The following is a 26395-nucleotide window of genomic DNA, read 5'->3' on the forward strand; positions in this document are numbered from 1 at the left end:
GCATATTTGCTGAACATCCGCAGTTAAACCAGCCTTCAACATTACCATAGTCATATCAATGAATAGCTTACCTAACTTTCTGTTTCCTCCAGGTATAATCGGCGTGATGTGGTCAGTAGCATGGTTCGCAGTGGTGTACGACACGCCAGGCCAACACCCTCGCATATCGGAGACTGAGCGCAACTACCTCATGAAGGCGCTGCCTCAGGATAACAACAGCAAAGGGGTAGGTTTTTAGAATTTTCTATGATGAATATCTACCTGCTTTATTGACCACTATCTGTTCCCCGCGGTGACTCGGTCAACGGTCTCGCGGATAGGATATAGCCTATGTTACTAGGGAAAAATGTAGCTTTGCAATCAGTTCAGTAGATTCGGAGACCATAGGGTGAAACAAAAATATTTTTCGTCTTTATTATATTAGTACAGTCTTAAGTATTTCTGTAATATACTTGTTGTACCATTCAATCGTTTCAAATATGATTAACCTGAATCGTCTTTTTATTTCTTTTTATCACGAAACTTAGCCAGGAGGCTCGGCCTACACTAGGGTAGGGCTAGACAAAAAAGGTCACTTGAATGTCTTTGGTAGTCGTTACGGTCCTGTCTTAAAATAAGGATCGGATTGCCCAAGTACGCCAGTTATACTGGAAACCGATCCCAACATAGTTTGGAAAAGTCTGATCAGTTGATACCTTGCCACAAGATATAATTTGCTTTCAATTCTCGTCCATATCTCTTGACATAAATTTTCTTTGACGGCCAAACCTGCATGCCAAATTAATTGCACCACATTGAGGAAAAACCCTCAAATTATTTATGTTCTTATCAGTTCACCAAGGGAATTTTTGGCAATGTACAAGGATGCAAATTAAAATTCGATGTACATGCAAATAATGTAATTGAAGTACATATACAAATGTGCTATTTCAAGGTTTTAGAATTTTTATGTTTGTTATCAGTAGTGGTAATTTTGGTTGTTTTTAAAAGCTTCTAAAAGAACGAGGATCCTTGCAAAATATGCTATTATGTACTATAAAAGTTCAGAATGTAACTATGCACATTTTGAAATTATGACGTCTATTTTTACTAACTTTAACAGAAACAATTTTGAATTTGACTTAACAAACCCCTTTTATTTGATGCTGTGGGTACACCATAGAAGCATAAATAGGGCAATACGATATAAATCCAAATAAGAATACATTAATTGTCTTGTAAAGAACACAGGTTTTGAATTATTCTGGGTTTTACTAGTCGTGTGGCGATCGTAAATGACAGACAGATCCCCATACGCGATAAAATTAATTTTCCCCACTGCACGTAGAATGTAGGTATTAAAAGTACTTACCATAAAATATCCAATCTATGAATCACGTAAATTCTACAAATCGCCCAGTTCCCTTACTCGCTAAACAATAGATGTACGCATTTCAATTCAACAATGTGTGAACATCGCCATAATTTGACGCCATTACAAACGTTAGCTGCACTCGCGCATACATTTAGATTTTAGCCAGATTTGCACCGCTTGTTTGTACAATTGGACCGTTTAATGAATGTATGATGTTAAACTGTAATTAAGCGTTTGTTATGTAATGGATTACATGAATTTATTAACATTTATTTGTTACGCCAAAAATGTTACTACGTAGCTCTTAGTTTTTATGAAACTCGAACCAGTTAAATATTATTTACTTTTATTAGGTTAATTATTATTTGTTTAACAATCGTTAACATAAACATTTGCCGTCTTACCACAAAAACTTTTTAACGTCAGTTTAAGACTTGTCTAAAAAAATGTCAAATTATGACGTTGACATATGGTTCATTTTGGAGCCACATTTTTTTTAGACAAGTGTAAAACAGTGGTTAAAGTTTTTGTAGTAAAGCCATTTAACTTTAATAACTTACAATACTAATTGCTTTTAAAACGTCACAAACCACATGACAATATTAACATGGACTTGTCGTCATGTCCGAAGCAAAAAAAAATAATTATTATTAAATACGCGTTAAATATAACTGACAAGCAAAATAGGTCGACCATGTGTCTTTATAAACTGAGACAAGTCCTTATTTATTATTCTTCCGCATTGTTTTTTTTTGCCAGGTTTGTTACTAGGTATGTTTTTTTGTGAACAGATGAGTGATTAAAAATAATTAGCATACGACAGACATACGAAATAGTTTTTTTTTATTATTCATCTGGCATAGAATCTTGATAGTTTGAATTGTTGAGATAATACGCTTTTAAAATCGGACTTTATGTTGTGTCCTTTATTATAATAGTTGTACTAAATCTTTTTAATTGTTTATACGTTTTGCTGTGATTTATACTATTTTTTCCCCGTTTAAAATTCCATTGGACTTTGTATCGTTGTAAACGCTTTTTTCCTTACCAGGTAAATTCCATGCTTTTCTAAGAACTGCATGCTGTAGGTATTTGTAATATTTTATATAGACGACAATGTTTTATACCGATATGCGAGAAAAGTAAATAGGTGATAATTCGAAAATTTGTCAAATCACTGATTTTGTAAATTATAGGAAAGTAAATTTTCAAGGCCAAACTATGTAGTTAGTTACTAGTACGGCAATAAGTATTTCAATGGCATTTTGCCAGTAGTGACATTGCCAATTTCCATGCTTATTGATGCCCCCATTCATACTTTATCTGTTTTAACATAAGACTTATCTATATTAATATAAAGTTTTTTTTGTTTGTTGCATCCGAAAGGCTCCGAAACTAATAAACTGATTAGAAAAATTCTTTCACTGTTGGTAAGCTCCATTCTTCCCAATCAACATAGGTGAAATCGCGGGAAATGAAGATGTTTGTATTCGCAGCAAATGACATATGTTTTAAAAAAAACGTCCTGTGTTATCTATTTAATCACACATTTCTATTGTGACATAATTTTAATTTATATTTTATCAGAGAAAAAGGTATAATACCTTATGACATCAGTCAGCTGACTCAATGCAATGATAAGTAGGTGCCTACATGCATATCTGATTCATTTGTAGGAATTACAAACATGGAAAATTGATTGTTCATGGAAAAATGTGTTTAATATTAAATATTGATGAAATGTTTTTATAAAACAAGCCTTGTGTAATAATTTCAGCTAATGTTATGCCTTTCATGTAATATCTTCTTTTGTTCTCGATGTTAGAAACTAAACTTTTATCACCAGTACCTATATAGCCAATCTATGATTTACCTACCTTTTCGTCTAAGTTCACTGACAACATAAACATCCGTTTTCTTAAAACTGTTAACGATTAACTTTCACGTTTAATTTTCACTGTTCACACTTTTTTAAGAAAAACTGAAGTTTATGTTTCCGCGCAAATGTCCTTTTTCTCATCCTATTTCAGACCTACCATATAATTCTCGACCAGACCAGGTCTTTGTCCGTCCATGGCAAAATAACAAAACAGGAATTACAGACAGAAATTTCTAGGTCAAATCCTAAAGCCACTATATATTTTATTTATTTGTTCATTTATTTCAGGCATCAAGGTCCATATCAATTTACTATAACCTTGTAACTTAAAAATGCTATAAATACCACTAACCAGATATTTTCCACCTCCAGCACATGCCAGTCCCATGGAAGAGGATGCTGCTGTCTCCTCCCGTCTGGGCTATCATCATCACCCACGGCGCCTCCGTGTTCGGCTACTTCACGGTCGTCAACCAGCTGCCGAGCTACATCGAGAGCATCCTGCACTTTAACATTAAACACGTGAGTTTTTAAGATATTATTTTAGACTAGCGACCCGCCTCGGGGTAACAGTATTTCCCCACTATTTAAGGTATGTTATAATACAAATAAACCTTCCTCTTTAATCACTCTATCTGTTAAAAAAAAACCGCCTGAAAACCGGTTGCGTAGAAGCGTACAAAGGGACACGGGGAATAGGGATACAGGGACAGAAAAAGGGACTTAGTTTTTTATACTATGTGATACATAATTTTGTAAGTAGGTATTTTTAAGAAGAAGTGAAGTATGTAATGTCAGGACAGGTATAAGTAGTGGATTTACTTCATAAAAAATATGGTCAGCCTCAAGATCTCTTCGTGAACTCTAGACGTCATGAAGAGTCCAAAAAACATTTGCTAAAGTTACACATTGAAGTTAAGTTGTTATTGTCAACTTGGTGGAACCTGTTAAGAATTCTATGTGTATTTAAAAAAGGATCAGCGTCATACACTGTCCAATTATTAGGAAAATGGTTACATCAGATGTCTATTGTGTGCGAGCAACTCAATGTCATATGCTAATCAATATTGACAATGTCCATCGCTCAAAGTAAAGCTTGTCATTTTGCAAACGACGTACATTTTCGAAAAATTATCATAATTACACTGATGACTTGCTTTTGCATCTTACTGTCCAACGGCGTAAAAAACTAGCTATTGCATTTAACACCTATCGCTGTTAAAAAGCCAATTAATTAATTAAAACTGAAATAATCCGGGAAATATTAGCAAAAGTAGAAAAAATATAGAGTTCAACGTCCATAATTACTTCAGACCTTCGTGTTACGTCGTGTTATAAAACCCACAGGCATTCGGATTAAAAAAACCTTTGATATTAAACTTTATATTAAAGTAGTAAGGTTCAGAATAAATGTGATACAAGTCACCCCACCTCGGTGACTGCCGCGCACTTACGATTTCATACGGTGACCATACTGAGAGAATCGAGCGGACAGTTCTTGCAAAATAATATTTATTTGTTTTGCATACGATTGCATAATTGTGTAACATTTAAATTTTAAAATCCCCTTTTTGGGATTTTGAATTGTTTTTAAAAACACTTTTATTGTTGTTTTTTTGAAATGAAAGGTGTTTTAATATAGAGCAGTTTTGCATTTAAATGGCTGTTATTAGCTTTGTGAGCGTTGCGCCTTTGATTTCTTAACTTTAAAACAATGTGGTGTTTTATGCTTTTGTTGCTGTTTGCCAACTGCGCTTCGATTTAAACATTTCTAGAGGATTATGATGCTTAATTATATTATCGTAGTGATACTTGTCGCCGCTCCCGCTGCCCCGGTGTGACTCGCGTCTTCATAAGATATCTGAACATGTCTTATTAATTCATTATTTGATAATAATACCAATCAATAATGAAGTAAAATGTTACTATACAAATTAAAACTCGAGTCTTTCTGTTTAAGACATCACTTTTTCTCATATTTTTTGGGATTGGTGCAATATGGTTTCCGCTTATCTCTGTGCCTCGTCATACTAACACAGTACAAGGTTGCACTTGCATTATAAATCAACTAAGTCTTCTTGATTATTAGTGTTTATTACCACACGTGGCTCATACTTCCTGCTATTATAGTCGTTTGTTGCTAGAGATTTCATTGTATGTGACTAGTGCACGTGCTATTTAATACACAATGCGGTTTTGTTTACTTTATTAACCATCAGTTGAACTTCATTAAGACTTGAAGAATGAAGACATTGTCCTTTTTGTTAAGTATTCCTAATTGGTGGATGAGAATGAACTGGTGATTTACTTCCCTTTGTGCCTTCAGAAATATTAACTCATTTATTAAAATTATAATCGTAACTATTGTTGATATTACTATGATAATATGCAGTCGGATGTTTAGTCATAATGGCCATGCATTTACTTCTCATTGTGGGGAAGTACTGTCCAAGCACGCGTTAGCACCAATAGTTTAATTTATTATCATAACTCATAGAAAAACATAGTTAAGTATTTAATGCAAATTATTTTGTGACTAGTGACCACGCGGACCAAACGTGAGACATTAATTAAGTTGGAATCGGTTTTGCCAAAGGATTAACTAGTTCTATCCGGATTTTACGGCATCCTTGTGAATATATTAAATATCTATTAGAATACTAATAGAGTGACCAAAATAACTGATTCTAATAATCTAGTTTTTTTAACATGATTAAAGTTGAAAATAAATAAATATGGTATTTTTAGCATCTTTGTATCCCAACAATTGTATATTTTTTCATACGACACATTTTTGACGTCAAGTTTTTTTCTGTTACCACATGGTTTAGCGTTGTAGCTGCAAAATCTAGTTTTCATTTTTTTAAGTCTGAAAAATGTATAATCTCTTCTCTCAATAGCTTAATATCATGGATTGCAACCATTTGGCTAAAATCTTTTTTTCTCAGACAAAGTCTACCAACAATTACCATCAAGTAAGCCACAATATTGAAATTTAGTTCAAGTCTTTAGCAAATGACAACTTGTTGAAGCTTATTAGAACTTATTTAGTGCAGGGCGAGGTTGCACAAGGTACTTATAGGTAGATACATTAAATTAAAAACCCAGTTATATCACAAACCTGTGTAAGATTGCGATCAGTTACTTACTGTATGTGTCTGTATGTGTGTGTGTGCTCAAATAACACAAACTGGTAGTCCAACAGTGTTACCTAAAGCAAACTCTGATATTCAATTTTCACCTTTTTATCAGAGCGCTGTTGATTTCATCTCGCTTGATCAGTGTGAGCTTGCAAAGGATAAACAAGCATCATGCAAGCCTGCCACCCTATTGCATCAGCCAAAAAGTTGTCCACCTCAAGTGGCTTTTATAGCGGCAAAAGCAGGTTGCCTCACTTCCACCGATGAGGCAAACGTTTGAAAACCATTGCCTTTGGCTCCTCATGCATATCTTAATAACAAACACTGAATTCCGCTAGTTTTAGAGGCAAAACTATTGAAATGTCATTGCCAATAAAATCGTAAAATTGATAGAATTATGTACCTATTAGTTCATTGTGAACGTATTTTTATTGTTGATTTTACTTGCTAAAAGTTGATATGTGACGCTAATATGAAATGATGTCAAGGGGCTCGATATTTCATATTCATTAAAATTAAATTTGTAATAAGAAACATATTGTTACTGCGCTTCTAGTATTCTTATTATATCTAGAAAATGACTGATTTAATATCATATAAATATTATTTGTTCTTTGAATTTCTCTTTGTAGAACATGTTTTATAAAAATACATAATATCCAGGTAAAAGTGATAAAAGTAACAGGATATTTATTGGTTAGAAATCGAATTAAGAAAGTTACCAGGGCAAGATATGGCCGCTTTATTCGCTGTCGGTTTCACTTAATTTTTTAAGTGAAATGAACTTTTCATTACTGGTATCATTTCTGTAAGAAATTGCAAAAGTGAGCTGTATGAGGGTCTTAAAGTTAGACCTTGCTCTTAAATGTAGCCAATAAATGCCAACTTTTGGCCTTACCTCTCTGTAATTAACGCATATTTGTAATTTTATAGAATTTTTCTAATAATACTTACTGCATTTCGAATACAGATAAAACTATGTAGGCGCCTATAAAGAATTAATCGTTCACCATTTAGCAATTTGCTTTTTCCTGCGCGTACAGGCCGCGTGATAAAGTTGCATTGCAATGGTGACCGGTTGTAGGAACATTTAGCAATGTTTGATTGGCCAAAAATAAGAACGCGGCAGGTTTAAAATCTTTCTGATTTTTTTGACCGATATATATTGAAAATTCGGACAATACATTGGTTTTCGTTTACCAACTGTTGACACATTCAAAGTAAATAACAATCCATATTAAAAATAGTAACTTTTTCATTTTCAAAATTGATAAGAAAAGAATAATTGATAATTTCGGAATCTTCGCATACACAAATTTTAAAAACCAATGTCAAAAATGTGATAGTAGTAGGTACCAAACGTCTGTTTAAAAATAATAAAAATAACTCGTACTTTGAAAAAAACTGTATTGAAAATTAAAAAAAAAAATAAAAATTAGTAATTTCACTACCCATTGCGATTCTGAGCGTCGTGCGTCGTGTCGTTATGAGTCATAGCAGAATTGGGACTGTCCGACAAACGACCAACAACATGGTTACCTTAGTAAAAGGCTTGCGATTATTTTTTTCTACGAATGTGTCGGCGATACCATATTAACGCGAACATTTTTGTTATTTTTCTTTAACACGAATAAAGTTTATTAGCTTTTGATATTCGTTTTATATGCACTTTACCACTAGTTTCAGTATAAAGATAGATATTAAAAATACTGAAAACTAAAATAACTAAAACTGTAGGTATCTACATAATTGATAGTTGCTATCAAAGAGAGTTAAGTTATATATTTAACATTTTTGAGTTTCATTTTGCGAATTAAAAAGGCCAATAGGTATTCTTTTTTTTTTATCTTGGACTTCCTGATTAGCGAGAGGTAAAAAGTAATAATACCTATTAAAAACTAGGCCGTATTATTAATCTGCCTACTCATGATCGAACGAGTGAATTCCGAAAATAAATCGCATACTTGGTTTTTCTTAATGCTTTTAGATCGGTATGCAGGTATACTAGATAAAAATAAACTAAAAGCTGTCAATCCAGTTGAAATGTCTTGTATGACCTCTTGAAGATAATTTTAGCTAAATTTAGAATTTTAGACTCTTCTGCCTAACCTTTTCCAAACTATGTTGGATGCAGCTACCAGTTTAGACTAAAAGAACTAAAATATAACGTAGGTATAGTAAAAATTTTCGTTCTAGACATGATCTCACTGGAATTTGCTTTCAAGTCGTGCGTTATAAAAATCTTCACATGACGTACTTACTCTTTATAGTTTTACGAGAATTTATAAGTAGGTTAACGTCATGTCATGGGGATATCTTATTGGAGAATATAGAATTTATACCTATATTTACGTACACTCTGCTTTTTTTTGGATCTTATCAAATGACTCCTCCTGCTGAGGGTGCAGCGTGAGGGAGTGTCAAGCTCTTACTGGACTAATACCCACCATGTGCCTTCTTAAGCCCTGTATGGACGGTCCATTTACGTACACTCTAACAAAGAGATTTGAACGTTAGATATCAACAATTTTAGCACAAAAAGCCACTAGATTGGCACAGTTAGCAAAACAGCAAAATTAATTCGTTATCAGATAACCGTAAACCCTCGAAATTTCCATAGCGAAGATAAGACTGACTAAGTACTGACGCAATTCCATGGTATTGCCATTAATAGTGCAAATTTTATCTCTATTGGATCAGCTTTTTATCTTTTCAAATAGAGATATTTATAGTGGTCTGCGTGAAAAATGTGAATTTTGTAGATAAAAGCTTATGTTACATTTTAGGTATTTTTAGCACTCTTATCGAAGCCGGAAGCGCCGAAAAAAAATCCTTTACACCTGTCATACGCAACTATGTCAGGCAAATCGGGCAATTTGACGCGGGTAAATGTGCCAAGTTTCATGAGATTTAACGTAAAGATTCCGAAAATTCCTTTACTTCGGCGCGTTAGGTACAAAAATAAATCTGCGTCCACCTTAATTGTTCAGGTGTTACAGCAGTAACTGCAATTATTAAACAAATTAGTATGAGTGCTGACATAAAAACAAGAGGTTTTTCACAAGGTCCATTGATTAAAATTATTTCTAAGATATGCAATAACAATGCTTGGACTACTTAAACAATGTATTTTTGCATTGTGTAATATTTTAAGTTAAAGAATAAAAAAGGGTTTATCCCGCAAATCACTGAAGCGTAGACACAGTACAAACTTAGAAGTTGCTTGACCTAAAATGTGTCGAATGTAATCTTGCTTACCTACCTCAAGCATTTTTTGCTTGCAAACTTTAATTAATTTGCAGGGATGGGAATGACATTTGATGAGGATTTAATTAATATATGTTGTGAAGTAAATTGAAGGCGAAAAAATGATTTTTTTTAAATATACCGTAAGTACCTGTCACTTCTGTTTCTGTTATACATATCACACACCGGCCCTTTATTGGTATCGCTTTATATAATAAAACGGAATTGCCAATATCAACGTATAAATTGATAATTCTACTCATATTTTCCTTTTGACATAATCTTAAGGAAGCAGTAAAATGTGATTGAAACTTGCATGCGTCACATCTAGGGCAAATGATTTTCTTTATGTCTTGGTTTGTACATGTTTATTTTGTTACTTCTTCTTCTTACACCGTTCCCAAGTTATGTTTGGTCGGCTTAATATGTATTCTTGTCTGTCAGCCGTCACACTAACAACCACTCCCTTCTTATTCATGTCATCTTTCAGACAATCTATCGACCTTTTTCTTAGTATACCTCTGCCTCTCTATCCACATTCATACTTAACAGTTTTTGTAGCTTGCGTTTCACACCTTCTCATTACATGCCCATGCCATGTCTGTCTGTTACAGCCTTTATATCGTCCCACTGCTGGGCACAGGCCTCCTCTCACATGGATAAGGATTGAGCATTAATCACCATGCTTGCTCAATCGGGTTGGTGATTTCAGACTATACCATGCCCAATTTTAAATCCGTAGTATATATTGTTACTTGACCATTTGGCGAGCTAACCATATCGTGTTTTCATCTACTTACCTTCCTTTACAATCCAAGATGACCTCTTTACTATAGGAAGGAGTTTGTAAACGCAGGATGCAGTATCAAATGATTGGGAGACTTGTAATGGGCAATTTGGTTGGCCATTGTCAACCGGTGCTTATGGAGAAATTGTATTATGATGCAAGATATAATGTTAGTATGTGGAATGGTACAGTAGACCGCACATCAGTGGTAACTGTCATGCACCTTAACTCAATAGTAATAAGTACGATTTTCCTATAAAACTGTTACCACTGACCTGAAGTTGACTGTACTAACAGGAAGGTTTGCTTGTAGCATTTTAGAATACACTATCAGTCAAATGGTAGATACCTACTTCCATTTGTTCACGGAAGCTGTTTCGGCCGTTGTCACCCGCGTTTATATGTAGTTTCTTCCAGTATCAAGATAAAATATAGCTTTACAGTCTAAAAAGTAGTTTTCTATTGGTAAAAGTATTTCCAAAATTGGTTCGATAAATCCAGAGATTAGTCGTCTCTCAGATATTCATAATTATGTAAATTAACATAACAATAATTATTGATTTAACCACCTCGCTCCGTTAAATAACATTTCTTAAGTTACGCTAAACGGTTCCGGCACTATAAAAGCACAATTAATAGATCCACTTGTCATCACAAGGTCTTCAACTACCAACAATCGTAATAGTTACGTCATCTTCCTACTTTCCTTGAGATGGGTAAATAGTCTGTGATTTGCATGGAAAACGTCTTTAAAGTTTTCAAGTCTAGCTATGACGACGGCCAAGAGTATAAAAAAAACACAATCTTGATCTTAAGTGTAAGCAGCAAGATACCTACTAAAACAATAGGTTCTACAAAGCAAATACATAAAAAAGTACACAAATTAAATGAAACATCCTTTGATGTCCGCATGACGGTTACAAGACAATAACGAAAATACAATAATGTATGATCCTTCATCTTACATCCGTCAGCTTGACAAAATAAATGGCGTTCCAGTACTTACACACCTAAACGCATTATTTTCGAATTTAAATCCGTTATACGCCGATATAAGCGAGACACAATTGATTTTCTTTTCATAATTGTTTCATTCAAACAAACCCAAATGAACGATGTCGACAAAAAGCGGCTCAGTATCATCTATTTCCACATTAAAATCTTGTCCCAACAATTTGTCGTCTATATTTCAATATTATTACAAACCCTCACACGATTGCGTAATTAGTATATCCTAATGATCTAGCTTCGTGCAATCATCGTAAGTGTTGGAGATTAAAGTCCTAAGCCAGCTGTAATGACTTCTAGGAAGATCAAGTAAAGGGAACCACACACGGCGCTGCAATTTTTATTTGATACAAATGTAGTAAGGGCCACTCGTGAGTCATGCATGATATTGAAAATTCTAAGAGGCTCAAATAAAAAAATGAAATGTTGTGTGTGCAAAAATTAAACATTTAAGTGACCTACCATGTAAGTGGAAGTGATTGAGTTATTGGTAGACGTGAAGAAGATTGATAGACGAAACACTATTGAGGTGCCATGAGAGAGGCTTGCATGCCGTGCACATGTAAAACTGATCTAAGTAATGTGGATCGGAATTGAAAAATTGCACGACAATTTACAAATACAAACAATTGTTTACAAATGCTCAATTGACCTCACAACAATTGTCATTCGCATAAATTAGCTAATTAAACAGCTGCCTCAAAAGTCTATTTATCAGTCATTTCGCAATTTGTTTTTTGAACCGTTTAAAGGAGCAATTGTAATTAAAATCCAATAAAAAGCGTCTCCTTGACAGCTCTTAATTCAGACATACTTGAAATCGACTCGTGCGCAGCCATACCTTAACAATTACCTGTAGACCATAAAATTTAACAGCGTGTTCAAAATTCCGTAAGTGTTTCTTGTGTCTCGGAACCGGTAATTTTTCTCAACGCTAATGCTAGTTGTTTGGTCTATCTTTAGGCTGAGAATGCTGTCTGGAGCCAGACACTTGATGAACAGTTACAACTTAGTTGCGTACGTGTTTGTAGTAAAGATGAGACGAGAAAAAATTGTGATACGATAGGCTTTTTTGCTTCTAAAGGCTATTAACATCATCGCCCCCGTTTCGAAGCGGACGCTGCTGATTTTAATATATGTAGTATCTCAATTTATATTGAACTAGCCGTTTTCCTGCGGTTCCACCCGCGTCTTGTGGGAACTACTGCCCGTACCGGGGTAAAATATAGCCTATGTTACTCGGGAAGAGTGTATCTTTCCAACAGTGAAAGAATTTTTCAAATATGTTCAGTACTTTTGGAGCCATTAGGGTGTTACAAAAATGTTTCCTTATTTATAATTATACTAGCTTTTGCCCGCGGCTTCGCTCCCGTCAACTGACTTCTCTACTTTACCCTATTTTTTTTTTCATAAGAACCTTCTGACAATAACAAACACAACAAAAAAATAATTAGCCAAATTGGTCCAGGCGTTGTTGAGTTATGCGCTTACCAACACATTTTGCGATTCATTTTTATATTATAGATAGAAAACACGCTTAGGACAAAGCGCAGTGAACCTCCTAAGCTGGTTTCTAGTGTCATTTGTTTTGCTAATTTTAACTTTACGGCTGCCTTATTTACTCGTAGGTTCAGCTGATGGCTGGAGATACTTTTATAAATACATAGATTCTTCTGTATTTATAGCTAGAACTTGACTATTAGTTGAAGGCGCTCGAGTAAGATGTCCTAAGATCCTATTTATAAGTTATCTTGATTTTCCAAGGCTTGGTTTACTGATCCAAGTGTGTCAAATAACTCCTAAGCTTTCGTTACCAAATTCAGACTTTATAGTTAAAGTTAAATTATCCATTTAGGCGTTTATAAGCACCTATGAACGTCAAAAATATAAATAAGTTTGATTCTAGTTGCTCATTCCAAAAGTAGCTTCCTATGGAGAAGAACGGGCAAGAAACTCCATGGTTACTACATATGTATATATATACTATAAATTTTTATAGTACGCTGTAGCTACAAAAATACCGTTCAATGCAAATCGAAGGGTCGTGAAGGAATAGCCCTCGAATAGTCCCCGATGGGATTTACCGCTTCGACGGAAAATACGCAGATGGCGATGCCCTTAATAGTATTCTTAGAAGCCGAGAGTAGGGGCCAGGAGCCCGGGGCCCGGACATTGAAGGATAGACTTGGTATCAGATTGGCATAGCTTTAGGCGCCTTATTGAGAGGGTGGCTGAACTTTTGAAATGCGAGGGGTAGTTTGCTCTTGACATTTGTAGGTTTGAAATCTTTGAGCATTTCCTTATGGCCGCTGTATTGTTAAGGGAAAATGATTAAACAAGCCATCGAGAAGGATACTCAGACACTGGTCTTTAATGTTTACCTGAGATTATTGCAATAAAATGAGCAATAGATACAATAAAATTGGTTTAATGACTAATAAAATACAATTAACAGATATTATGTAATAAGTGTTACCGGTGAGAGAGCGAGTAAAAATAAGACAATTTATCTTTAGCTTTTATTTTTTGTTTATAGTATATTTGCGTTAATTTCAATAGGGATCGTCCTTCCCCACTGATTATTACAATTATTTAATTTCCGCAATAAAATTATAGCCTTGATCTCAGATTTTTTCTATTTTACTACCTACTCAAGTACATTTGGAACCTCCTTAATCGTCTTCATCAGTTTTAATTACTTACCAAGGTTTATTTGTATCATTCGCATAATTTCACAAGAGCACAAGTGACGCATATAAACATAACCTTGCCGATCCCATAACTGTTGAAGGTCAAGGTCGTTTTATAGTGTTTATTGTCTTTTCTAGACTAGATATGACCTTGATTTTAATGAAAGTGGTGGTAAACGCTTTTCTTTATCTATGGTTATTAATAGTGATATAAATTGCAGAGATATCTTAATTGTGTGCTTTTAATAGTGCTCTAGTCTCGCTGGGGGATAACATAATAGCTAAATATGCCGATGAAGTGGTTCTAGATAGGAATATAGGTCAATTTGTCTGCGGGAAAGTCTAGACTATATTTTCCGGCTAAAATTCTAGACGGTCATAATGGAAGCAAATACACTATGTAGGTAGATAGCTTTGTCTATAAATCTACGTGATAGTATTTTTCTTTATAAAATATTTGTGCTGGTAGGATCAGTTTTGCTCAAACACAGACTATGTTACAGGTGTGTAGATAACTTAAAAAACTGCCTATTGTGGTTCAAAAAACCAATAGTAATTTACAAATATTCTAGAACATGTAGCAACATCAATAACCTACACAATACACTCAGCAGTAAAATGCAAACCCATTGAAGTTGACCTGCAGAGCGAAACCTCGCGAAACGTTGCAAAACCGAGTTTATGGGACAGTCAATCTTTTGTGGCAACCTGGCAATACTGGCAACCAATCACTGTCAGTTTTATAACTCCAAAAATAACAGACATACCAATATTTTTTCCTGTAACGGGACAAAGAATTCATCAAAGGCTGTAATTCCGAAATATTCACGAATTATTTCTTTAAGTCTTTGCCAATATTTGCCTTTTTAGGGTTCCGTACCCAAAGGGTAAAATGGGACCCTATTGTTTTCGCTCCTCCGTCCGTCTGTCACCAGGCCGTATCTCATGAACCGTGATAGTTAGAGAGTTGAAATTTTCACAGATGATGTATTTCTGTTGCCGCTATAACAACAAATACTGAAAACTAGAATTAAATAAATATTTTGGTGGGCTCCCATACAAAAAACGTGATTTTTTGTCCGTTTTATAAATAACTAACTTCTGCCCGCGGTTTCACCCGCGTCCCGGATGTTGACAAAAACTATCCTATGTCCTTCTCCTGGCTCTAAACTACCTCCCTGCCAAATCGGTTTTTTTTCAGCTAAATCGGTTCAGCCGTTCTTGAGTTATAAGTGGAGTAACTAACACGACTTTCTTTTATATACATATATAGATTTTACGGAATCCTTCGTACGCGAGTCCGACTCGCACTTTTTCGTTTTTTTTTTCCTTTAACGGGATAATCAATGCCCGATTTAGTCGGGTGCGTAAAATTACCATAAATATTCAGAATATCTTTATATGCAAGTTAGTGATGATGACTAAGTAAGACACTTTGTAACAAGTTACCTACCATGTTTGTTTTGCGGTTAACCACAGTGACCAGATATTTTTGTATGTTAACGTAGGGAAATAATTTTGTTTATGGCAATGGACTGTTATAGGCTGTTGACAAAGTTTATATGTGTTTGTTAGAGTAGCTTTCATTTAGTAAAGAAAATAACAATAAAAAAGATGAAAGTGACAAATTGACCAAAGGCTGTCTGGAAAAGTCTGAACGTAACTTTTTATAACTGTTCTTCCGATAGGTCTTCTCTGCATCTCTCCTTGTTACCCATACATTTTAATTTGTACACCAATCAGATTTTCTTTATGCAATACAATAATTATCTGGTTAGTCACTGCCAAGCAGTTAAAGCAACCATTACCAGTTAAAATTAACGTCGATTACAATGCGTGGGCGCACCAAATACGGATCATAAAGTTAATGAAATTCAGAGAACATCCTCCATGGCTAGACGGTTGACTCATAAGGTTAACGCTCAGATCTGAGGTTATGTGAAAACAAAAGTGATATGCATTTTAACTACGAGTACTTATTAAAGTAGCCACTATCCCCGGATTCGCTGGGTTCTGTTTTTTTTTTATATAAATAAATCTAGATTACCTGCACATAAAAACCTTGCTGTTATTTTCTTTTTTTATTAATTCATGATGAGTATGATGACCCCTTTTACTACGTGCAACGGGAGGAAGTGTCTGAGTTTTACCACAAAATAATAATATATACTTTCTGGTTTTACTGATTTAAACCAATTTTTGTTTTTTGCCTACGTCGAGAGTGATTCATCCGTTATGGTTCCTTTAGGGTCTCGATAAAATTGCTTGAACCAAGTGGTTCTATAAATAACATTGGTATGGTAACTAAGTATATTTTAAAATAACTGAACCAATTTTGGAGAGCACGGAGATGATAAAAAATAAGGAAGGATATACTAGTCGTAGACAAAGTTTCCTCTGTTAGTGTAGATAACAACAATTTGATTTACTATAAACCCGCTACAGGAATTTAATTCAAACAAATTTCCTTAAGGGAAAAATCTAATGTGTGTCACGGTTTTATAGTCACTAATGGAATTGTTTAATTGATAAATAGGTATGATGTGGATGTGTATGGAGTTTTTCTATCTTGTGATTAATTCGTTTTAATTAGTGGGAATATTGGAATGTTTATTGTTTGTATGAATCAGTTATTTTGGACGTAGTCACCAATCATTTCCGTTTTATTAATGTTTGGTTGTCACCATCCACTTTATCTTTTATTGAATTAAACATTATTAGAAATCTTAATATGGATCTTTCTTCTTAGTTATGAAAAGATTGCACTTCTGCGTTTATGCACTTTGCACTTGTGTGCTTACATTCCTTTGTTCGGTGTCCGGTTGAGTCGGCTCTTTAGTGAGTCGCAGTCGCCGTGATGACCTTCTGTAAGGGCCATTTAGGGTCTATTATTTTCTAAATTAAACCTTTCCCATTCTTAGAATGTGTTTTCTGAAGATATAAAATCAAATTGCTCCTCTAGATTCAAGTTTTATCAAAAAATGCTAAAGTTAACTATCACTAGTGCACAATTTAGGACGCTTCAGAATGTTTTTTATTAAAATATAATCGTCATCCTGTCACTAAATAAAACTTATACAGACATGTAACACCAGCATCTTGTAATCTAGCAGAATTATTTGTAAAACTGCGAGAAATTGTATTATCTTTACACAATAACCCAGTATCAGAGTAGATTTATGCCTAACTACGTCTGTGGTCTTGTATCACTATCGTACATTCCGATTCTGCCCACTTGTCTGGGGAAACCCTCGACAATTGTGTACTGTAACAATAAACACCAACTTTCTACTACACCGTTTGAGTTACGGAACCCCAATCTTATGCAAGAATGCTATAAAATGTAACTTAAGATTTCTCTGATTGAATTAAGGCTAAGATTATAGAGCCTACATCTTCTTTAGGACACCTATGAAATCTCAGTAATTTGTTCATATGGAAGCTGGTGTTCTTCTCACATACAAAACAGATATCGAAATATCACAAAGAAACCACAGTTAAGTCAAGTGACTGGTAATTCAAGATAGGTACCTATTCAAAGCACTCATAAGCTACGAATGGAGATGGTAAATCTAGACAGGACATGACCTACAAGACACGAGACTTAACTATGATTTTTTGTCTATCAAAAAAAGCCTTAATTTTATTCGCTACATTTACATTGCATTCCAGTGAGTGCCTATTAAAAAGTTATTCCATACGCCTACACATACTTAGAATGATAATGGTGCTATTACAGACACAGTAGGCTGTATTGTATACGATACGATATTTTTTCAAAACTTTTCCTCATCGATATATTTGCTTGTGCACATTCTAAGAAGTCCTTAGGCCATAGGCTATTAAGTTTGAAGTAATCAATTCTGACCCCTTTTTAGTTACAAGGAATTTGAACTAATCATTATTTTGCTGAACTTATGCGGTTTTGTGTAGGTATTATAAAGGCGATTGGGTGTTTTATTCCATTATATTCGTGATTTGAGTGCCTTATTTTTGCAAAGTACAATTATTTATTGTGAACTTGAATACGGAACCATATGATTTTTTGTTGTATTCTAACTGTATAGAAATAAAATAACGTAATTTTATTGGTTAGCCTTGGCAATGTAATTTGACATCGCTGTTGTAGTTTTCGGTCAAACTTTTACGAGGCTTCCCAACAATATCAACGATATTGGACAATTTATTTACCTACTATTGATTTGTAGATGAACTCATTGTACTGACCTCTTTACTAAGTTGAATACTCTTTTCATAGTTGGACTATTCTTACAAAATGAATTTGTATAGGTTTTGTCCAGTAGGGAGCTTAATGCTACTTAAATGATTTACACTGATATGTTGTGCGTTATTAACATCCGCAAAGTATTAATCATGTATTAATTAAAGCTTATAAAGTCACATACCCTACATACATTAAAAAGATGTTAATGAATTATTGTGAGAAAAAAATATTTATAAATCCGTTTGAAGTACTTGTCGTAATTTCGGATTTACACAAAAAAGTTTGTAGATGTTGTAAGCTACCTTACTTCATTTCATTCTTTCTTACTTCATCATTTTTTCTGAAAAACTTTCTTACCACATAGGTTGTTTAATAAATTCTTGGTTTTTGAATACACATACAAAACATAAAAGCATTGTAGATTTAACATATAAATATAATCAAGCACAATAAAAGTCAGTAAGTAAGTCATCTTTAAAACATCGTTCAATTTATTGAAATTATTTTTCTTTTGTCAACAGAACGGTCTCCTCTCATCCCTGCCGTACTTAGGCAAGTACCTGTGTGCACTCGCGTCTTCAGTGCTGGCTGATTGGCTCAGGCGCAGCGGCAAGCTCTCCACCACGGCTGCCAGGAAACTCTTCACTGGATTCGCTGTTGGACTGCCTGGTAAGCATGCTTATACGATGGTGAAGTGATGATGATGAAAGAATTACCGCGACCCTGGTACATAAAGGGCTGAAGAAGAAACATGATGGGTTGTAATAATTAAGAGTCTGACATTCCCTCACGCTATACCCACAGCCGGAGGGGTGATTTAATGATTTCCCATCGACAAAGGTCCAGAAATATACAACATGTAACGTAATTAACGCACACCCTCAAACACGCCAATTAGAATATTATGTTATAATCATAATACATACACTGAATTTTTAATTTAACATGTATATGCATTGTTATTTACTAAATTAGTTATACCAATTCTTGGAGAACTTTTTGGTCATACTACTACGCACGGAAATATCGCGCCGCGCGCCGCTCGACTCGACACAACATAACGAAACTACGGAAAAATCCGACAATACACGAAGTCTTATTACTTTGAGTTACGGTCTATTTGAATTTGTTTTGACTGTACAGGGTTAATATGACAATAATTTCCGTAGTTTTAATTATTTTTGGGATAAAAAATTACCTATATTTTTTTAAAGTCTTGCTTAGAAGTTTTCTATCGCAACTATTTACCTACAGTGGCAGAGAAGTTTGAGCAACCTTTGAAACTGAGTGACGTTTCAGTATAAGGCCGTGGTAGACCTAATAAGACCAGAATTGAAATACAGACTGCTTATTTTTTGTACGCAGTAAATCGGACCTCTATTTTAGCGCTCTATAGAATCTTAGTGCTCCCATTTGAATATTGCAACATAATCAGTTGATATGTTTGCAAAAAAATCACAAGTGTTCTCTTATCAAGTAGATAATTATATCCCAAAATGTCCTTTCTCTGTTTTGATAATAATTTTATCCCTCAGGTTTACTAATGATAGCCCAAGCATACCTGGGCGGCGACCGCGTGTGGTCCATAGCTATCTTCACATCGGCACTGACGATCAACGGCGCGGTCACTGCGGGCTACCTCGGCAACGGGCTGGATATCGCGCCTAACTTCAGTGGTGAGTTACCAAACATGAAACTAGCTTTTTCAGATACCCGCATCCCGGGGGAACTTGTTATGGTAAAAATATAGGACTACCTACAAGTGATGGGTATCGCAAAGAATTAAAAAATGGCCAAATACATATTCTTGTTAAGTTGGCTGTGACATTCTTGAAAAACTCAGAGGATTAAAAATGTGGCGATTTAAAACATATCTTTGAAAGAAAGAAAGGGAGAAATGTTATCCGTCCAAGACTATGGCCACTTTGAGAATAATCTGTTGTGAAAACCTTACACCTTATATGAAAACTTTTTTTAATAGGTTTTATACTCATCAATACAATTTGAAAATGTTTCAGGTACAATCTTCGGCATGGCGAACACGTTGTCATCGTTCGGTGGCTGGCTGTCTACATTCATGGTCGGAGAACTCACCAAGGAAAATGTAAGTCCACTTAAGTAATTTTAACACTAAAATAAGTGAAGTAATACAAATACGTTTAAAAATTTTCATACTTGCTATTGAAATATTATTCTTCATACTTTAGTGGTACAAAGTCACTGAAGTCACATATAAATTGACTCGTAAATTTTCCCCTCTGTTGCGCTAGGTCCGTGGCTTGGTCTTTTTCATACATTTTGATTATAGTAAAATGGTTAGTACCTACCCTATTGGTGGCCTAGCGGGTAAAGGACCAACCTCTCAAGTATGATTGCGCGGGTTCGATCCCAAGTCAGGCAAGCACCAATGCAACTTTTCTAAGTTTGTAAGTACTTTCTAAGTATAACTTAGACACCAATGACTGTGTTTCGGATGGCACGTTAAACTGTAGGTCCCGGCTGTCATTGAACATCCTTGGCAGTCGTTACGGGTAGTCAGAAGCCAGTAAATCTGACACCAGTCTAACCAAGGGGTACCGGGTTGCCCGGGTAAATGGGTTGAGGAGGTCAGATAGGCAGTCGCTTCTTGTAAAGCACTGGTACTCAGCTGAATCCGGTTAGACTGGAAGCCGACCCCAACATAATTTGGGAAAAAGGCTCGGAGGATGATGGTTAGTACCTACCCACCTAGCAGCTAAGCTTATTTAAATTGAACTTTATCATGATAAATCATTTAACCAATTCCAGAACACCCCCGAACAGTGGAAGATAGTGTTCTACATTCTAGCCGGCACCTACATAACCGGAGCCCTATGCTTCGTGACCTTCGGTTCCGGGGAGCAGCAACCCTGGAACTCCTCAAAACCCACCCCCGACGTGGAGAAACCTCATGAGGAACAACCCCTCAATGATGAGAAGGCGTGAAGAGTTGGAGGTGGGAGGAAGTCAGACATGCTAAGGTGATTTGAAAGTTGGTTAGAGGTAGTTCGGTCAGAGTTTTGAAGGGTTGTTAACCGATTTCCCAAAAAGGAGGAGATTCAATTCGGATGTTTTTTTGACAATCATGATTGTATTTCTGTACCAATAGTGGAATGTTCCAAGTTGAATTATATTTTGGGACATTTGGAAATTCTAATACCAACTGTAATGGCAGGTATATAGAGGTTTTCATCATCTGCCTAGAATTTTCCCAACTGTGTCGAGGTCAGCTTTCAAGGGGGATATTTTTTAAACTAAAAAAGACAATTTCTCACACAGTTTTGATACTTTTATAAATACTAAAGTCAATAATTAAGGTTCTTGTCGACTGGCTTGCAATGACTTTGCTTATATGCATATCTAATATCACTTTAGTCTCCAATCTCTCCATATAGACAAAGACCAGTTGACAAGCTACACTTTTGTCTAAAAATATACACTTTTCGAACCTTTTCACTTGCATGTCTGACGTAGAAATAATGTTAGTTACACATTGTTACAATTTTCACGAAAATCACAAAAGGAGTGGGCGAGATTTGATTCGCAAGAGTCGATACTAGTAACATTCTATACACGTTGTTATATTGTCTAGGATATTAGCAGTTTTACATTAATCCACATTAAAAATCAATACAAAGAATCAGTGATCATCTCTCGAGCCTTTTCCCAATTATGTTGGGGTCGGCTTCCAGTCTAACCGGATGCAGCTGAGTACCAGTGTTTTACAAGGAGCGACTGAATATCTGACCTCCTTAACCCTTAAAATTTTAAAATATAAATCAAGTATAGGTATTTCCAAATTTATTTTCTTGAAACTGCTAACATCCTAGACGCCCAATAAAAAAAAGGCAAAAGAAATAATTTTCCTACTTCTAATAAAATTACAAGTGAGAAAATCATTCCTTGTGTATTGTTAAAAAATGTATTTAAAAGAAATGAAATAAAAAAAAAAAACTCAAAAAAAGGCTGTTTAGTGTGTAATGATGTATAATGTGATGTATTTATATAATATTTGAACCGGCGAGCCCTCGGACACTGATGACGGAACGGTTCGATGAAACCCGACTCACTTTTAGTAGCTAAGTTACATGAAATTATGCGTTTGCGCATTGAAATTGTGTTGTGACTGACTTGTGTAGTGGTGGCGTCTTTAAGGATAAAATTAGAACAAGTTAGTTAATAATAGTTTACATTTGGTTGGATTTTGTTTAAAAGCAATTTTTTGATAATAAATTCATATTTTCCGCCATTTTAAACCAACTAAGTTTGTATCTGTTGGTTTCTTTTAGCCTTTGCAATTTGATCAAATGACATTTCAAAATAGTCTCTTAACATCTATATTTTTTTTCTGTATCTATTTAGTTTTTTTGATGATTAAGTTAAAACAGATTGCTATTACATGAGTTAGTCACAACACAAACGTAATAAAAATAAGTTTTGTTGCTTCAACGCTTTTGGTAATGCGAGCATGTTAGACAATTTGCGAGGTGGACGCGTCAACTGTGAACGTTACGAAAGATTTATCCTTATTCAGTGTTTATTAGAGAAATTGAGTTTTTTCTTATAGTATAATATAGTTAAAACTTTGAGCATTCAATCTTCTACAGGTTTTTTTTAAATGTAACTTATAGTTTTGGTAATCTCCGTACAAAATGTTACACCAAGCTAGAAATTATTTGTTCAATTTTACTTGTTTTTGCTCATAATTTTATTGAACTCTGCAAACATGCAATTTTTAATAGGATTTCAAAACATATTGAAAGCTCATAATTTCTTCAATGTTAACGAATATACTGTCTAAGGATAATATTTGTGTAGGTACTCGTTTACATTTGACTATAAAACCAGTGTTAGTATCGAATAGATTAGCTTACCAAATTGTACTGATAGATGTAAGGTGAACGGATCCGATCCGGGGACCAAAGTTGAGGCCAACAAAATTATAAACTGTAGTTTTTTTGTCTGTAGTTGAGTTTAGATTATAAACTTAATTAGCTTTTGATGAGCTTTCTACTACGGAAAGTATTTTCTGAGAAAAAGGTAGAATACAAATTATTTCTATTTCTTTTATATATAGTATTTTCTTCCCATTATAAGATCTAGTAAGCTTTTCATGCTTATATAACATTTTTTAAATCTTGATTTTATTTAGACCTTACTGTTGACTTCTATTCAAAAGACATTTTCAAAATTAAAGTCTATGCCTTAAAATTTTGAAGTGCCTTCATCCTTTACTCAACTACAGACAAGAAAACTTGGAATTAATTATAATTTGTAAGTATTTCTCTTAAGTATTTTATTTATTTTTCTACGTCGAAGGTTTAGGGAAATTCAGAGCCATTTAGCTAAACGGCGAAGTTAAGCTTCGCTCGCAACCGACCATAGGCAAGTCTCGTTACTTTTTACCGTAAGATATAGATATTAAGAGTATGAGGGCGGTCCCATTGTGTTATGGATTGCAAAATTATTTTAAAATAATATGCAAAAAAATAATATCTAGTGATTTTGAGCTCTCTGATTTTTGTAGAGAAATGTACTAAATCAAGATTTTTTACTTTTCCCTTTTTAAATGAAATAATGATCAACCCACATTGCCATGGGACTGCCCGCTAAGCCATGTTCGCACTTAGCTTTATTACAAGGGACGATGCATTGTTGTTTATGCATTTTAACAGCTGTGATAAAGAGGTTTGTCTATGGCGTGTACTAAGTATAATCCATCCCTTATAAACGTACGCTTTCCAAATTCAAACAACTGTCAAAAACAAGAAAAAAACAAATTCATATTTCGAATGTTTAACGGCTAATTGTAGTTCCTACGTTACGACCAGTATTTCGTAAAGGTTTTGTTTTTCGTCCTTTTTTGTATGGAATAGATGGATTTTTTTAGAATTATTTTATAAGATTTCATCATGACATACTTACAATCATTTTAAAGTAATTTTTTTATCACAAACAATCTTGTACTTAGTTCATATGGAATGAAAGTTCATGAATTTCTTAAGCTACAAAGGTCTTTTAAAAAGTCTATCTAAAATATTAAGAACTGTATTTAATCTGTCTATTCCCATAAACAATATTTCCACAGACAACAGACCGTATCCTTCCAACGATTGCAGGGTAACTAAGTCCATAGAGTACATTTTATAAACAAAATAATAATTACGTAAGTTAGTTAGCTTGTCTGTGGAAACTTACGATATATTTTAGTATTATTTGTATTTTATCAAGTATGTATTCAAATATCGTTTAATTTTAGGTGTTTCTACATGATTTTTTCGCCTTATTTATGCAAAATTTACCTTACTGAAAAAGACAGTTAAGAATACTTAAGGCAGATATTAAATTCAAATCATTATTGGGTAAAATCAACCGGTCGTGTAGAAAAGCCTTGTAATAATTAAATGTACTTTATCTTATTGAAAAATATTATTGCATCAAATATTTTTAGTTAAAAGTTATGCCCAGATTAGTAAGTTTATTTTTCAAGATTAATGTATTAGCTGCTGATTTAATTTACAATAACATTGTTTTGGATTTATTTTTACCATATTAGTAAAAATTTTACATTACCTTTAAATGATTTTTCAAAAGCAACTCAGTGTACGTTAAATATTTTTATGTATTTATTAAATAAAGTATTTTAAAAGTAACTGCTATCGAATATGAGTTTTTCGAATAACTGGAAATCTCTTTTGAAAGTAGTTTTTAAGTTAAGCTAGTGATGTAACCGTATCACAACATAATTATTAAGGGTTGTGTCAGAATCGGAATATTTGTATTCGATTATAGTGTGTTTGAAATTGCTCATTTTTAGTTTGATATTTTGTTTAATAAACTTATGGTGTAATATCTACCACAAAGGAGATTCATTAAAATTGCAAGAATATATATTTTAAATACTCTTTTCTAAATATCAAACTAAAATGATGTAAGTATGAACGTCACTCATATTACAATTATATTTAAATACTGCATAAAAATGTTGATATCAATTTTCGTATGTATGGCAATAAAATCATAAACTTATGTATAGAAACTACTATTTATATGTATGAAGGAGACGATTTCAATGGAATGAGTGTAATGCATGTGTTCAGTGAATATTATAAGGCAATATTTATGTATTTTCGTATATAAATGCAAGTAAAAGGCAACACTGCGGTTATAAGTCAAAAGGGCGTAAGTAATCGTCAGTCCAGATACACATACGCCCTTTTCACATCTGACAGCAGAACTATTTGTTACGTCTTATGACAGCTCTGTAATTTTGTGAACCATTTTCTTTTTGAAAATAAAGATTTTACCAAAATAATTTCACGTTTTGTTATTTCTTTTCACATCATCAAAGACGCCTTTTTCCCTTAGCTAACTCAGGTACTTGTTTTATAAAGACAAGGTACTTGATTTTGGACAAAACATAGCAAAAAAAAGCTCAGTATTTTTTTGATACAGGACGTCCTTTTTTTTTTTTTTTTTTTTGGTATGGCATCTCGCAGTTCAGCCTAGGAGGCCGTGTACTGCTTAACCGGACTTTTCCCTGTGGATGCCTAGATTTTAAGGCCTCCAGCCAGGGGCGTAAAACAACTTATAAACTAAGCGACTGCGCTAAGGGTACCCCCTGTGGGGTCGGACCTCGGCTTAGGGCGTCGCTGGGGAGGCAGCAAAGGGACAGGCTGGATCATATGATCATTATTATTAAATGGGGAATTTAAAGCTACTGGCTCAGCTCGCGGGCTGGCTCGATGAGCAAGGGTCGGGAGGACAGAGATCGGGACGTCGCGGCGGACCTCGGCGGCGAGGTTTGTACGAACGCGGTTTGTATTTGTGTAGGGTGCTAGTGAGTTTACTACTCTCTTGGAGGACAGTTATCTCATCGTCAGGTTCTAGAAGGGCATGCCTAGGGCGGCGAATCCTACTGATGCGGGAGGGAGTGTAATTACTGGCTGACACGATAAGTGAGTTATCGTGTTTCTCAGCGCGTTCGAAGTACCGTATGGCGGCACGCTTCATATACTGGCGGATGGTGGGGATTTTTAAGTCGAGAT

The 26395-nt window shown here is 34.5% G+C and overlaps 1 protein-coding gene across 1 annotated transcript in view; it reads left to right on the forward strand.

Annotated features, from left to right (window-relative positions):
- LOC124638709 (sialin) overlaps nt 1-25662 on the forward strand; it is a 54783-nt gene extending 29121 nt beyond the window's left edge. The window contains exons 7-12 of the mRNA XM_047175741.1: nt 93-226; nt 3606-3755; nt 18851-18998; nt 19865-20005; nt 20348-20433; nt 21117-25662. Of these exons, the coding sequence (XP_047031697.1) occupies nt 93-226; nt 3606-3755; nt 18851-18998; nt 19865-20005; nt 20348-20433; nt 21117-21293 (836 nt within the window). The 3' untranslated portion in view covers nt 21294-25662. The remainder of the gene's footprint in view (nt 1-92; nt 227-3605; nt 3756-18850; nt 18999-19864; nt 20006-20347; nt 20434-21116) is intronic.
- Nucleotides 25663-26395: the final 733 nt, after the last annotated feature.

The sequence above is a fragment of the Helicoverpa zea genome, chromosome 18, assembly GCF_022581195.2.
Source record: "Helicoverpa zea isolate HzStark_Cry1AcR chromosome 18, ilHelZeax1.1, whole genome shotgun sequence".
In the NCBI taxonomy this organism is placed as follows: Eukaryota; Metazoa; Arthropoda; class Insecta; order Lepidoptera; family Noctuidae; genus Helicoverpa; species Helicoverpa zea.